General features: G+C 36.9%; 1 protein-coding gene across 2 annotated transcripts in view; it reads right to left on the bottom strand.

Moving 5' to 3' along the window:
• Nucleotides 1–15,301, bottom strand: part of TMEM245 (transmembrane protein 245) — an 83,286-nt gene that overhangs the window by 38,168 nt on the left and 29,817 nt on the right. The window contains exons 4-10 of one of the 2 annotated variants that reach the window (XM_063451881.1): nt 14,991–15,104; nt 10,835–11,029; nt 10,319–10,488; nt 8,661–8,684; nt 6,359–6,463; nt 3,978–4,060; nt 1,998–2,088 (exon numbers count right to left, since the gene is read on the bottom strand). In XM_063451881.1, the coding sequence (XP_063307951.1) occupies nt 1,998–2,088; nt 3,978–4,060; nt 6,359–6,463; nt 8,661–8,684; nt 10,319–10,488; nt 10,835–11,029; nt 14,991–15,104 (782 nt within the window). The remainder of the gene's footprint in view (nt 1–1,997; nt 2,089–3,977; nt 4,061–6,358; nt 6,464–8,660; nt 8,685–10,318; nt 10,489–10,834; nt 11,030–14,990; nt 15,105–15,301) is intronic. The other variant, XM_063451882.1, reaches the window with a different exon arrangement.

The following is a 15,301-nucleotide window of genomic DNA, read 5'->3' as shown; positions in this document are numbered from 1 at the left end:
TGACTATAGTGTCCCTTTAAAATTACAGGTGCTCTTACACCTGGTCTGCATCTTAAGAATTTTTAGTTGCAATTATGTTCCAATTTGGCCATTTGGTTGCGGATCTCTATTTACATTTTGTAAGTCTGTTATTCACAAATGCAGCTGAATGAAGGGAAATTATGTATGAAATAACAAAATTTCCCTTTACTGCATACCTAAATGGGTTTCACACAGCAAATGTTAGTTAGAAACAGCTAAATTTGGACAAATGAACATCATTTGACTGCTGTTAATAGATTTCACAGCTCACAAAACTAGCCCCTTATACCATCTGACCTAAACCACAAAAATATTTTGCACATTTTGATTTAGAACATATACACTGATGAGCCACAACATTAATGCCACATGCGTAATATCATATACATACCCTTGTGCTTCCAAAACAGCTCTGACGAATCTAGTCATGGACTCCAGAAGACCTCTGAATGTGTCCTGTGGTATCTGACACTAAGACAATAGCAGCAGATCATTTAAGCTCTGCAAGCTGCGAGTTGGGGCCTCCATAGATCAAATTGAGATCTGGGGGTTTTCGAGGCCAAGGCAATATCTTCAACTCTTTGTCATGTTCCTCAAGTCATTTCTGAACATTTTTTGCAGTGTGCATTATCCTGTGGAAAGAGACCACTGCCGTCAAGGAACACCATTGCCATGAAGGGGGTGTACGTGCTCTGCAACAATCTCTAGATAGGTGGTATGTGTCTAAGTAACATCCACTTGAATGCCAGTACCAAAGGTTTCCCAGCAGAACATCTCTTCCCCAGGTAAACAGTGCACACCCATCCACCTGATGTGATTCATCAGGCAACTTTTTACCATCGCACCATGGTCTAGTTCTGATGCTCATATCCACGTTAAAGGCTCTTTCGGCAGTGGGCAGAGGTCATCATGGGCACTTTGACCAATGTGCATCTACACAGCCCCATACGCAGCAAGGTGTGATGCTGTATTTTCTGACACCTTTCATGGCCAGCATTAGGTATTCCATCAATTTGAGCTAGTGCGCTCCCAGCTTGCTTCAATGAGCCTTGGTCATCCATGATGCCAGTTTACCAGAAGTCTTCTCATGCATCACTTTTGGTAGCCACTGGGAAAACCCCCCAAGACTTGCCTTTTCTGAGATGCTCTGACCTACTTGTCTTGCCATCACTATTTGACCATTGTCAAAGTCACTCAGATCTTTTTGCTTGCCCATTTTCCCTGCTTCCAACACAGGAAATTCAAGAACTTGCGGCCTAATATATCCCACCCCTTGACAGGTGCTACTGCAACAATATCATCAATATTATTCACTTCAACGGTCGGTGGCTTTAATGTTGTGACTGATCAGTGCACATGCACCAACACTGCTTGTTATGCACTTTAGTATCATCGAAACACACAGTGGGAATGTGCAAAAATGATTTGTTTTAGATCAGTGAAAAAGTACAATTGGAACGTGACATAATAAGCAGAAACACTAATCCGAGGAGCAAAAGGCTGCTTTAACAAGCAATAGCGGAGGCATCCACATACTAGAATTTTGCCCAGCTCCCGGAATACCTGTGTCTGGAAAAACGTAAGAGTTTCAGGAAGTGACAAGAATGATTCACTGAATTAGTCTATTGGACAATAAGTTAACCCAAGCTATATCACAGTCATATTTAAGTCAAATCTCTCAAGTCAGCCTTCAAGGACAAACAATTGTTCCAGCTATTCTAATAAGGATATGCACTCATTTACACTCTTGTAGGAAAAATAAAATTGCTCCTCATCTCTATACACACAAAACACATATATATATATTTTTTTATATTTTTTTTCATTTTATTGACACACACAATAATTACACTTGTTTTGATTAATGTGATTTTTCACAAGTCCCCATCACCCTTGTTTTCTGAAACCTGAATAGAAGTTAAACTTAATGCACACAAAAAAAAAAAAAAAAACAACAACACGTGATCAGATATTACCTTATTTGTAATCCATTCTCTACCATACTGATACACATTATTAGCAGCAGAATTCAGAGCCTTTTGAACAACTTGAGCTTCAGGGAGCCAACTGTGTAAAAAAAGAAAAATATATATTTTTTCTTAATTGCATTATATTTATTTTTATTTGCACAAACCGCAAAGTTAACATATCTAAATATACCAGCTAAGCTTCCTCAATCAATATTAAGTACTAAACAGAAGTGTACAACCAAAATATATGCAATGGTTGTTTTGTTTCATTCCTTAGGAATTCAGGTACTCCTTGGGATATGAAAACCGTATTTAGTTACATATATAAATGGGTTCAGCAAAACTGCTTATGGTGTAGAGGATTAATCCTTTCAAGGTCAGAAAGATGTGCGGAGCAGTGGAAATCATACAAATGGTTTAACTCCTTAAAGACCAAGGCTTTTTTTTTTTTTATGGGCAACACATTTGTTTCAAGGCCTTTTTGCCATGCATTAATTCCACCACAATTTCCCCCTTTCCATTGTGCACCCATACATATGATATCATTATTTTAAAAAAAGAGAGAAATATGGCATTCTTTTGATACCTTATTTGTATTAAAATAACACAATACTAAATAGAAAGAATATATTTTTAAAATATGTGGGGGGTGGGGAATTTCTACACACCAAGTGCAAGTAAAGAAAACAAACTCAAAATAGATCAATTACTTCTGATTGCTAAAATGCTTATTATGTCTAGGGTTTCAATACATTTTTAGAAGTTATAAAACAAATACTGCAAGGAGTGAATTATAGTTTTAACGCTAAAATGTTGCAAAATTTGGTATGCAAACTTGAGAGGAGGGGGGGGGGGTTGGAACGACAGTCCCTGGCGCTGCTCATAGCTGTTCTGTCAGTCTGTGGCCACTCGGGTATCGAAAGATACCTGGGGATCCCCCTACCCTTTTTTCCTGTAGGGTGTGGGTAGTGAAAGAAACATCGCCACTAACTGTGGCCCCAGCTGTCGAAAGATACAGGTACCTTTACTGCATGACTGTCTATGCTGTCACTGGACATTAAAGCCATGTACTGCATGATGGCATAAAATATTAATGGGAAAAATATGCAGGTTTACAGGTAACACGAACTTAATTGTCACCTGATAGCCTAAATACCCAGACAACTGTATGAGGTCTGCACAAAAAGTGCAGACTACCTATTGCCTATGTGCACAGAGAAGTGTTCTTAACTGTTAGAAGGCTACTTAAAGGGTTACTCCAACCACTATGACCACTTCTGCTTTAGAAGTGCACAATAGTCTCTCAATGCTTTCCTATGGGAAAGCATTGAATTGGCTGAGACCATAAAGATTGATGACTGCAGCCATGGAGGCGAGGTCAGTCGTGGCAAGACCAGCACGGTGTGGGAGAAAAGGTAAGTTTAATACTATAGTATTAGGAATACACTGCTGCCACTATATTCCAGCCACTATAGTATGCTTTAATTACCTCTCCCCCGTCTCACCCCTTACTCACTCCCTCCCCAGCTCAAGATTGTGTGCATTCTCTCTAAGTGAATAAAATGGTCCAATCAAATAATTCTCTATGAAGAAGTATTTGATTGGACTATGAGAGGAAGACAGTTCTATTGATTGGAGCATGGAATCCAGCACAGAGAGCTTTGTGATGTGATGTAATGTCAGCACATTAGTGTTATTTTCAAAGTTAATTTAAAATTTTAGGCAAAAGTAGACATTTATAGAATTGGTGGTTAAAGAACTTTTGCAATTTGGCCTTCAATTCACTTTAATAAATAAACCTGTATATCTTTCTACTAGGACGTTTACACTTCAGAAATTCTGTAAAACGTGTAGCTATACAATTCACTGAAACAGAGTGGCATTCAAGCAAACTATAAAAGAGATGTGCAGTTCAAGAAAAAAATGATAAGATTATCATGGCTACTTTGTCTTCTAACATATAACTTCACAGGTTTAGTTTCTTACTTTGCCCATTCTGGATGATTGGAAACCGTCTCATTTATTAGGTTGCTTGTAACTTCAATTATGTGCACACTTTCTTCATGTACCTAAGGATCGAGGTACAATAATAAATAGCTTTAAAGCTCATAATTAAAAAAAAAAAAAAACTTAATATAAAAAAGTCATGAATGTTGGTACATTATTATTGTCTGCTGGTGATAGAACTAGGAGATAGATATAGTCTTCCTGTTTAAGTTTGTCGAACAGAAAAATTTAAGGAACACTATAGTGTATTCCTAATGCTGCCCAGTTTGCAACAAAAATGTGAATATTAAAAGACATACTTACCTTTTTCCAGCACCACTGCTAACCTCTGCTCCTCCTGAAACATCACAGACAAGACTTTGCCTCCTCCACAATGGTCCAAATACAATGCTTCTCATATGGGAGCATTGGGAACCTAATGCACATGTGCAGTGAGAACCATGTGCATTCAAGCTTCCCTACAGAAAGCATTCAATCAATGCTTTTGTATTTGAGGCTTTCGCATCACGTGACCTAGATTTTTGGGACCGAGGTGGACTTAGCCCTGCAATGTAAACATTGCAGATTCTAATACACAAAAACAAACAAACAAAACACAGAATGTTGTACATTACAGGGTTAAAAAGACACTTGAGATGAAGTGGTATGGTTGACTCTGGTGTTTTTTAAGGGGATACTTGAATGACTATATTTAAAACAGCTTTAAAAAGCTGCAAACTATTATGAAACAAAAAACATTTAGGGCAGAAACTAGAAAGTATAACTATAAAACTAACTTTCAGATTGATTTAATAAAAAAGCTACAAGGACAAGGATAGAATTCATTTAGCCTCAAATACATAACCACTACAGTTGTAGTTATACTGCATCGAGTTTTTAAAGAACTGTTTAACCCCTTAAGGACCAAACTTCTGGAATAAAAGGTAATCATGACATGTCACACATGTCATGTGTCCTTAAGGGGTTAAAGTAGTTTGATACAAATTGGGATAGTTTTGTTTTCTTTCCTCCTTTCAGTAAACTGTTTCCACATTTCCACACTACCAGTTCTTCTGAGAGAGAAAAAACTGCAATTTGTAAATACTGTCAAAAGAAATATGCGTTTCTAAATGTGCAGCACTGCTCCAGGAAGCACCTCTAGCAGCCATCTGAGTGGACATTGGAGGTATCCCTAAGCTGTAATAAAAACACGGCATTTTCTCTGAAAAGACAATGTTTACTGAAAAAAAGCCTGAAGGGAATGATTCTACTCACCAGAACAAATACAATAAGCGATCTGGTGACTATAGTGTCCCTTTAATGGAGAAGCACAGCCCAGCAGTGAGAGGAGTGACAGCCATTTAAAAAAAACGATGCAGTTGATGATTAGAGAGGCCAAAGCAGGGAAGAAGCTCACTTCATCATAAATTATACAAGGAGTAGTTCTGTTATTTGAGTGGCTAACGCTATTTTACTTTATTCTTTAAAAATGTTAATGCTGACAAACACAGTAAAACAAATGTAAACAAAGAAAGAAAAAGAGAACAAAATATCCCTTGCATGATAAATTGTAATAATTTAAAAGTTTTAAGGAATGTCAAGAATATGGGAATCTTAGATCGAAGATATACGTCACCAGTCTATTATAAAGAAACAGTCTAAGCACCATAACCACTACAGTCTGCTGTAAACGTACCTAGGTTCCCTGGTTGCCCACGGGGCATTCTGTATTCTCTTGCAGTTAAAGCAGAATGGTTCTATTCAGCCAAACATGACCATTTCGGGGCTGCATTTAGAGTGTTTAACTAAAACTCAGCTGTCTCTAGTGGTTGTAGTGCTCAGAGTGCCCCTTTACACTTGACAAATATTATTTTTTAAAACAAATATACAAACCAATATATACAACCAATCCTTACCCACCCATCTAAAAATCAGATCAGTTTATATATGACAGAAAAGAGGGAATCGTTGTACAGTAGCAGGAGAAAGAAGCACTCCACCTGAGCCTGCTCTACATTAATCACCCTGATCAGACTTCCTCTATTCTCCCTGTCAGGATGTGGCAAGGTGAAGAGAACTACAAACTACACATGTGTAAATCGGTTAGGCAAACCCAATGCATGTTTCCAGCATTCCTAAGGATAGAACACGGATTGGTTAGATTAGTGTACAAATCATAAGAAACAAGAAGCAGGTAAATATGAAAAGAAATCATATTTACATGATTCTTTTTTTTCAGCCTGCAAAAGCTTTTGAGTAAGACAGTTTTCTCAAGTGATGCATGTCCCTTTAAGTGCAGCAATAGCTTATGGTAAGCAGGGATCTCTTCTTCCATTCCATTCCTAAAAGTGGAATGAGACCAAATATTTGCTATAACATACCTTTGCTGTTAGCAGCAGGGCTAACAGAAGAGTTCCAATGACCAGCAGAAATATTATGAATATGCTGATAATTTTGTCGAGAGATTTCTCCAGCCAAATGATCATCTGTGCAAATGGAGGCAAGGAAAAATATAATAAAAATTAGCCGCAATTGGTAAATCATAATGCAATAGTGCTCTAAAGTTTTCAAGAGGGCATGAACTGAAAAACTGAAATAAAAAAAATAAAAAAAAAATATTTAACATAAAGTTATGATACAGAATGAGCAATGGTTATGATGATCAAACAACTGCAGTAAGAAATTCACCTTTGCCATGGAAACCAAAATGACACTGATTTGTAAATGAAACTATCATTACATGTGTTTTAAACAAACAATGCAGGTATATTTAACAATAACCTAAAAAAAAAAAAGAAAAAAGAAAAAGAAAAGCACATTTTCAAGATCTTTGTGAATTCAAGGGCGCATGCTGCCATCTGGTGTCCCACACCTTTTTTTTGGATACATATGTCTGCCTATAGCATCATGTATACTCCTTTATCACAATTCACTTGAAAACCGATAAAAAAAAAAAAATAAAAAAAACTTTTGAAATTCAAACTCTTCCTTGCAATTGTAAACTTGTACCAAAAAGAAATTTGTAAAACGTAATACCAAAAAATACACTGAAGTAGCTTAAGCAATAACAGTGTCCTCAATAAGTTCTTAGTTCTCAATATGCCACTTCCAAGCCGTTTTCAAACATCACTAAATTAATTTAAAAATCTTTTTCAGAGAAATACCATGTAGTACTTTGGCTTTTTATTTTCATAGCAAACCATTTATGGTTATAGTCCTGAACCCAAAACACATAGGGAATTTCACTGGAAGTACAATCATGCTCGCTATTGGATAAAATGAGGCATCGGAAAATATATATCTTTTTAAAAAAAAAAACAAATAGAAATAAACATGCTGTTTTTTAATATGTAAAATAGACTGTAAAGGCTCATAAGATTCACAGGCATCAAAATTAGATGTGCTTCACTGTATTTAAAAATAAAAGTACTCTGTTGTTTTAATAGAATACTTTCTTAAATTAATTAACCTCCAACAACAAATTGGTGGGAAATATTCTGAAAAATGTCAGTGGAATGTACAACATTAACAGTTTTAAGAAAAAAGAAATACAATCAAGAAAGTTGATTAGTACCATAAAATCAAAGATAAAAAAAAAAAAAACAAGCCCTTCCCCATGAAACTAAAACAAGAGAGTTTGACCTAGGTAGACATGTTTTGACCATGCTCATCCAGGGAGTCCTCTGAAAATTGGTAATTGGGAACACAATCTAAATTAGCAGATCACACATGTATCGTATCTTATGTAAATTAAAAGTAAAAACATTATGCACACTTAAGAGTACAAACAACACAAATGCACAGTTTTAAGTAAATCATGTTAAATATAGGATTCTCTGACACGAAAGAGCATTTTGTAAAATTTATATAAATATTTACATGGATTAATGGTAAAGAAAATGCTTGAAAGGTAATATTGTGTAGCTAGTCAAAATGACAGAAACAAATCCCATTTTCTCTTGAAACTTCCTGTGGATGAGGATAACAGAAAGAAAAATGTGCAACTGCAATGACTAGCAAAAAAAAGTATACTTTGTACAGCATTTTAAACTTAAACTATACACAAAAAAAGAGATACAAAATTACCTATACAAAATGTATAATGTCACCCTGCTCTACTTTGTGGTCTGGGACCAGGATTGCAGAATTTGCGTGTACATTAAATATGTAATAACTGTGTGGGGTTTGTTTTCTTCACATACAAAGCTGGAATGGCAATGGGATCTGACATCATGCATTTCTCACTAAAGAAATTTGAGGCAATGCTATTAAATGAATATGAATTTTGTTTTGTTTTTCTAAACGGTTTAGGATGCAATGCATATTCAGGAATCTAATGGGGTCTTGATTATTTTATTTTTTGCCAAGAGTCTTTTAGAGAACTTAAAAGACTGCTTCCATTAGACTATTACATTTTGGAATGATGTTGAATTTGTGAACAGAATGCCACTGTAAAACATAGCCATAAAGATTATGAAGAAACCAGTGAAGAAGAACAGTTCCCCCAGCATGGTGGTATAGAAATGCTTTGGTAAAGATTGCAAAATATTCTTTCGTACAGAAGAAATTTTGAGTTTGAAACTGATTTCTTTTTAAGAGGGGTAAAAAAATTCAAACTTGGAAAATAATCAATTTGGTGTTAACAATTAGGTCAGAAGACACACAGTTTAATAATCCGTTTACCTGCTCATTAAGCCAATGCCACATCTTTATGTGGGAGGGAACAAAATAGGGAAAAAGGGAAGGGGGGAAAAAAGGAGAGAAGACAGTGGTGTATTAGTGATGTATGCATTTACAATTTGGAAAGAACAGAGGGCACACAAAACTGTGGAAACAAAACAGATTTATCAAAAGAAGAAATATATGGTAAAAATATATAGCAAGATATAACTATATATTTTCAAAACTAGGTAAAAGACTTGGGTTAACTGAGCTGTCTATCCATATGCCACGTTCTGTTTATTATGTATGTTGCCATAGAGCTTGCGAATGCTATTGTGGCTGAGTAAGCTTACGGTTATACCATGCACAACAGAAAATAAAGAATTAAATATAAAAGACTTGGGTTATAATTCTTTCTTATATACACAGAATGAAAATTTAGATTTGTTTGAAAATGTTTCTGCTCCCCGCAGTACCAACCCACATACAGCTTGCTGCCAATTCCTTTGTACCATGACTGACCTTCTTTGTTTGATATTACATAGCTTGCATTGTAAATAGTCTATAGCTGGGCATCATGTGAGATGCAATTGACAAACATCTTAAGTGCCTAGTTTAGCTACTATAGAATTTCTAATATAATATATTGCTAACAGAAACCATTTGGCACTTTAGCAGCTGACATAGTATTAAGCGTCATTAGAATGCTAATTTCTATCAAAAAAATGAATATAAGGACCAGTGTAATTCCAGTACTGGGCATATTTATTTTCCACTACATATTGTGTATGTCGCAACATGTATGAGTAGAACATATTTGAATATATCATAGTCCTAAAAGTCTTTACAATTTGAAGACAAGTATGGATAAACCTATATATCCCCAACCACATCATGAAGTAATGTAAGTTTACAATTAGACTCTTCATAAGGACGCACTAGCAATAGAGCAAAGCTACACTACGTTTAAAGGGACACTACAGTCACCAAAAACAACTTTAGCTCAATGAAGCAGTTTTGGTGTCTCACTGCTCAATTATCTTTCATTTAGGAGTTAAATCACTTTGTTTATGCACCCTAGACACACTCCCTTTCTAAAACATTTCCTGTAAATAGTCATCTAATGTTTACATTTCCTTTACTGCAAATTCTGTTTAACGCTAAATTTCTTATCTCCTGCTCTGTTAATAGCTTGCTAGACCATGCAGGAGCCTCCTGTATGTAATTAAAGTTCAATTTACAGAGCAGGAGATAAAAACTTTTGAATTAAGTTACATCTGATTGAAAAGGAAACCATTTTGTTTTCATGCAGACTGTGTCAGTCACACCCATAAACAGAAACAAAAGTGATTTAACCCCTAAATGGCAGGGAATTAAGCATTGAAACATTGCAGGCATGATTTATACACCAAAACTGCTTCATTAAGCCAACATTATTTTGGTGTCTATAATGTCCCTTTAACATAGGACACACATTGCATGTATACTACACACACACACGTATACAAAGCAAGTGAATGCGGCATTTGTCTTGAAGGTGACATTATTACTACTTTTAATGCTAAAATCTGAAATGGAGCTGGAAAGACAGGACTGCATACATACAAGATAACAATGTTCAAGGTTAGGTACAAGGTTAGGTAAAGGTACATTTTAGACAATAAAATATTGTGGCACACCTTGGTGTCTACTTTAAGAATGAATTTTCCCAATCCTCGAATAGGTCTGGGTGCCAAAGCCTCTTGCCGTTCCTTGATGAAATCTTCTACCAATTGCCACCAGGATCCAAATCGGTGTACCAAAAAGTTCACCACACCAAAGTGGACCACAATCTTCTTGATCGCAAAAACTGCAATTAAGGAAAGTCCATTACTTCATTTTCATGTGGTTAATATCTAGACTTGAGCATGAATAAATTATATTTTATAGTATTAGTCAATCCTGATTTAGACACAATTCACACAAAAAAACAGCTTACCATTAACTGGTTAATGAAAAAAATTATTTAAAAAAAAAAAAAAAAAAAAAAAAAAGGAAGAAAGGCAGGAAGAAAGAAAAGGGGAGTTTGGCAATCATCAGAGAAACCAATGGTATGCTCCTGTTTTAATTTTGCACCAAAACTACAATACCTTCCATCAATATACACATGCCTTATTTAGAATGAGACAATATTTATTTGATGACCTGGTGATTACCTGCTATAGGCACTGGAAGTAACTGTATGATCCATAAATGAAGCCACAGCTGTACAAGCACAATAGCCCACATAAGAAGAACAAAATAAATGTCACTGGTTTTCTTCTTTTTCAGAAAGGCATTAATCTCGTTTTTTTGCCGACTCACTGACAAAGAAGTTGGTGTGCTGGTGGGAGTATCATTCTGAATGGACTCTGTTGCAATAATGAAAGAAAGTATCTCAGCAGGATCGTATAACAGTACAATAGCAGCTAAAACTTCAAGTTTAGGAGCAAAAACAATTAAGACTTGATTTAAAATTTTGTATTATAGAATTCTCACACAGAAATATTCTATATAAACTGGAAACCTAACAAGCAGTATATATAGAGTCTGAAATGAGGGAATACTTAATAATTAAAGGAGGACAGTAAAGCTATTGCAGTGCTTCAACTAGTGCAGCCCAGAGTATGCTCACAAGTTGGGCACCTCATTTAATAATTTAAAAAATACAATCTATTTCAAAGCACAAAGGTAAAACTACTACAAACTATGTTTGAGAAAAGCAAACAGGAGGCAGTACAAGTTTTAATAGTATCTGAAAGTTCTTTAAGTGAAGATTACACACAGGGCCGGCACGTCCATAAGGCGGCACAGGCGGCCGCGTTAGGGCTCACCGGCCCGGTGGCGCAAATGTCCGGGTGACCGGCAGGAGGGAAGCGCACAGTGGCCCTCTCCTACCGGTCACTTCTTGTAGCGTGGCCGAGCGCCAGCCTGCAGTGCCACGGACGGTGTGGAGGGGGCGGGGATATGAACATGTCATATCTCTGCTCCCTCTGTAGCACACAGCGTGGCTGGTGCCCAGCAGGGGCAGAGCTATCACCGGCCACCTTCTTATAGGATGAGAGGAAGTGATGTCCTCCCAAGTAGACTGAAACAGGAGAAGGCAGAGAGGAGGGGGGCTGGGCAGGACTACCTCTGGATCCCAGGTAAACCACCCTCCTGAACCCACAAAGTAGGAAACAGGAGGGTGGCTAGAAAAGTGTATATTTTGACCCAGGGCAGGTGCAAGGATTTTTGACTACACAGGGGAAGATGCATATTCATGCCCTCTCCCCCTCCCCCCCAAAAAAAAATGCATCTTCACCTCTGTGTAGCCCCCCTTTTGAATTTCTTACACCCATTAGGGTTTCATATCCACTCTCTTGAATGTCTTATCCCTTTGGCCCCTTTGTGCCTTACACCCCCCTTTAGTGTGTCTCCTACAAACCTCTCTTCTGTATTCTCTTCTTTATGTATTTCTTACTTCCCCGCCAACCCCTTTCGGTCTCTTTCTTCCCCCAGCCCCTATATCTCTTTTTATCCCATATAGACATAGATACAGGCAAAAATACATATATGCACAAATACGCAAACATACAGACACACAACCATACAAGCACACAGAAATAGTTATTCAGGCACACAGTCACAAAGATATACAGACACACAGTCATAAATGTCACACAATCAAACAGTCATACAATCTACCCATACAGGTACACTGTCATACAAATACATTCATACAGACACAGGCACAAAGAAGAAATACAAACACAGACATAAAGAAACATAGAGATAGGCATATAGAGACATACATACACAGTGATACAGAGACATACATATGCAGACAGTCATACAGAGACATATAGACAAGGCCTATAGAGATATACATAAACAGACAAACAAAGAACCCTGCACACTGTAAATTCTCCAGCCATCCACAGTGGTGGATGCTCCGTGTCAGGCGGACATCGCTGGATCCACCAGTAAAGTCTTCAAAAGGAATAAATGCAGGCAACAGTCCAATAGTAAGAATGGTACATTTATGGATAGGTGAACCACCCCATAAAAAGTGTGACATTTCGGCTTAGCAGAGCCTTAATCATGCAATAAGGATCTACTAAGCCGAAACGTCACACTTTCTATGGGGTGGTTCACCTATCAATAAATATACCATCCTAACTATTAGACTGTTGCCTGCGTTTATTCCTTTTGAATACATACACAGACAGTCATACAGAGACATACATATCTCTGTATGACTGTCTGTGTATGTATGTCTGTGTATGTACACAGGGTGGCTAAAAGATAGATCCCCATCTGTCGTGCAACTTCAACAATGCTTTGAAAGCTGGGGCTCTACCGATTCACCTTGCTTGCAGGATTGTAATTAGCAATGAGCAGTATTTGTGTGTTTGACTGTAAGCATGTGTTTGTATGGAGTATGTTTGTGTGAATGTAGGGGTGTGTTTGTATGTAGTGTTTGCGTTTGAATGCAAGCATGCATTTATGTGTAGTGTTGGTTTTTGAATGCAGGGGTGTGTTTATATATAATTTTGGTGTCTCATTCAGAGGTGTGTTTGTATGTAGTGTTGACATTTGAATGCAGGGGTGTGTTTGTATGTAGTGTTGACGCTTGCATGCAGGTGTGTATTTTTGAATGTTGAGATGTATGCACACATACATACACACACACACACACACACTGTGATACACAAACATGCAGATACACACACTGACACACATGCAGATACAAATATACACATTCAGATAGACAGACACACAGATATACACACATACACACACACTGAGACATACATACACACACAGACACACTGACAGACAGACAGACACACACACACAGATATAGTGTTTACAGCAAAAAGCCTGAGGGTAATGATTCTACTAATCTACCGGTAATGCACACACATACTACATCCTTCACAAACACAATGCACCCCTGTACACACACGGTGCCCCTCACACCCTGCACCCCTCACACACAAATATTGCACCACACACACCAATGCCACTATCCCCTACTACAGCCCCTATCCTGGAAGACCACAAGTAAATTGTCAAACTGTTCTTAAACAGTTTGACTATTTACTCTAGGAGGGCACTAGGGCACTTCTGGCACCATAACCACTACAGCATGCTGTGGTGGTTATTGTGCCTGGATTGTTACAGGTGCCCTGTATATGCCACAGCGCTGTACATGTATACAACCTAGAATTTGTTTTTGCTTGGGGAGCATTGGAAAAATATTGAAATATTAAGGGTGCCTTGAACCAAAGACGTTTGGTAACCAATGGATTAACACATTTGTGTCAAACATGTTTACTTACAGGTCAGTGTGCAACTTGCTGTATCTTAAAATTTTATTAGTCACAGCAAGATTTATGGTTCTAAATAATTCTTAATACATCATTGTGTTCTTTAGTACATAGCCACCCCACCCCCAGTCTGAGAGAAAAAAATGGTTTTTAAATTAACAAAATAAGCATCTTCAAAATGATCTGTTCAATTGGATATGGAGTCTGTTTGTACCTCCTCAAAGGAGAATGTAAAGCAACATAGCCACTGTAGTGCTCTGTAATCATCATCATGGTTCTAGTGTTAGTGAGTCAAATAATTTTTGAAAACCAATTCCTGCATGGGTCCCACTGAGACATGTGGCATTGCCATTCATGGTCTAGTGGTTGTGGTTCTTAGAAATATCCCCAAAACAAAAAGTAATTTTCAATTTTTTCTCTCTATGAACGTGGCACAAAAGTTGTACAGCCCTATGGTGTACAACAAAAACTCAATAATGATGAGAATTAATAACATAAATAGAACCTCACATTTGGTTCTTAATCTTGCCTGCATTTTGTTTGTAATTTCCTGTACTATTTGGAATTACAAATATATTTCATAGAAAATGGAACACTGAACTAGAAAGCAGTGAGAGGACAAAATGAGGACAGCAAGGCACATGTAAAAGGTGTGAGCCAAATACTACATTAAGCTATAGTTATTGAGGGAATGCATCAAAGAAAACAAATTAAAGAAAAATACATACTTTGCTTTATGTACTTATTTGCAGCAGGTCCAATAGTGACCAGTAAATGACTGAAATACATCAGAAAATTTAGCCACCTTCCCCAACACTTGGTTCTAAAGTAGCCTTCTCTAACAAAACATGTATACTCACAATATTCAATAATCACAGTGTGTGCAAATGAATAATATTAAGAACAAGAAATGTACAAAAAGCAAAAATAAAATAGTGTTAGTGTAGCGGGTGTTTCTTTATTTTAACGGTTTGCCAGCATGGATTCACAAGTACAGATCAATGCAGCTATTAATTACCAGCATTGTGCACTCCTCCAAGCTGCTCCTGGTGTTCTTCAAATCCAGTAATTGATATTGCCATAGCAATGGTTGAAGCAGCTATGGTAATCATTTGACCAGGTAGCGCAGTCCCTGAAAAAGCAACAGAGGAAAAAGAGAAAAAACAAAACAAAGATGTAATAAATGCACAAATGTGAGATGTGTATTTATAAAAAGGAAATAGGAAAATATATTTGAAGTATATCTAGAAAAAAAAACAAAAAAAACTGAAATTAACAATAAAATATTACTGCAGGGAAAATAAACAGTTTAATCACTTAAGCTCCAAT

The sequence above is a fragment of the Pelobates fuscus genome, chromosome 4 (assembly GCF_036172605.1).
Source record: "Pelobates fuscus isolate aPelFus1 chromosome 4, aPelFus1.pri, whole genome shotgun sequence".
NCBI classification, from domain to species: domain Eukaryota; kingdom Metazoa; phylum Chordata; class Amphibia; order Anura; family Pelobatidae; genus Pelobates; species Pelobates fuscus.
Note: the sequence above shows the minus strand (reverse complement) of the source record. Positions and strands in the feature narration are given on the sequence as shown.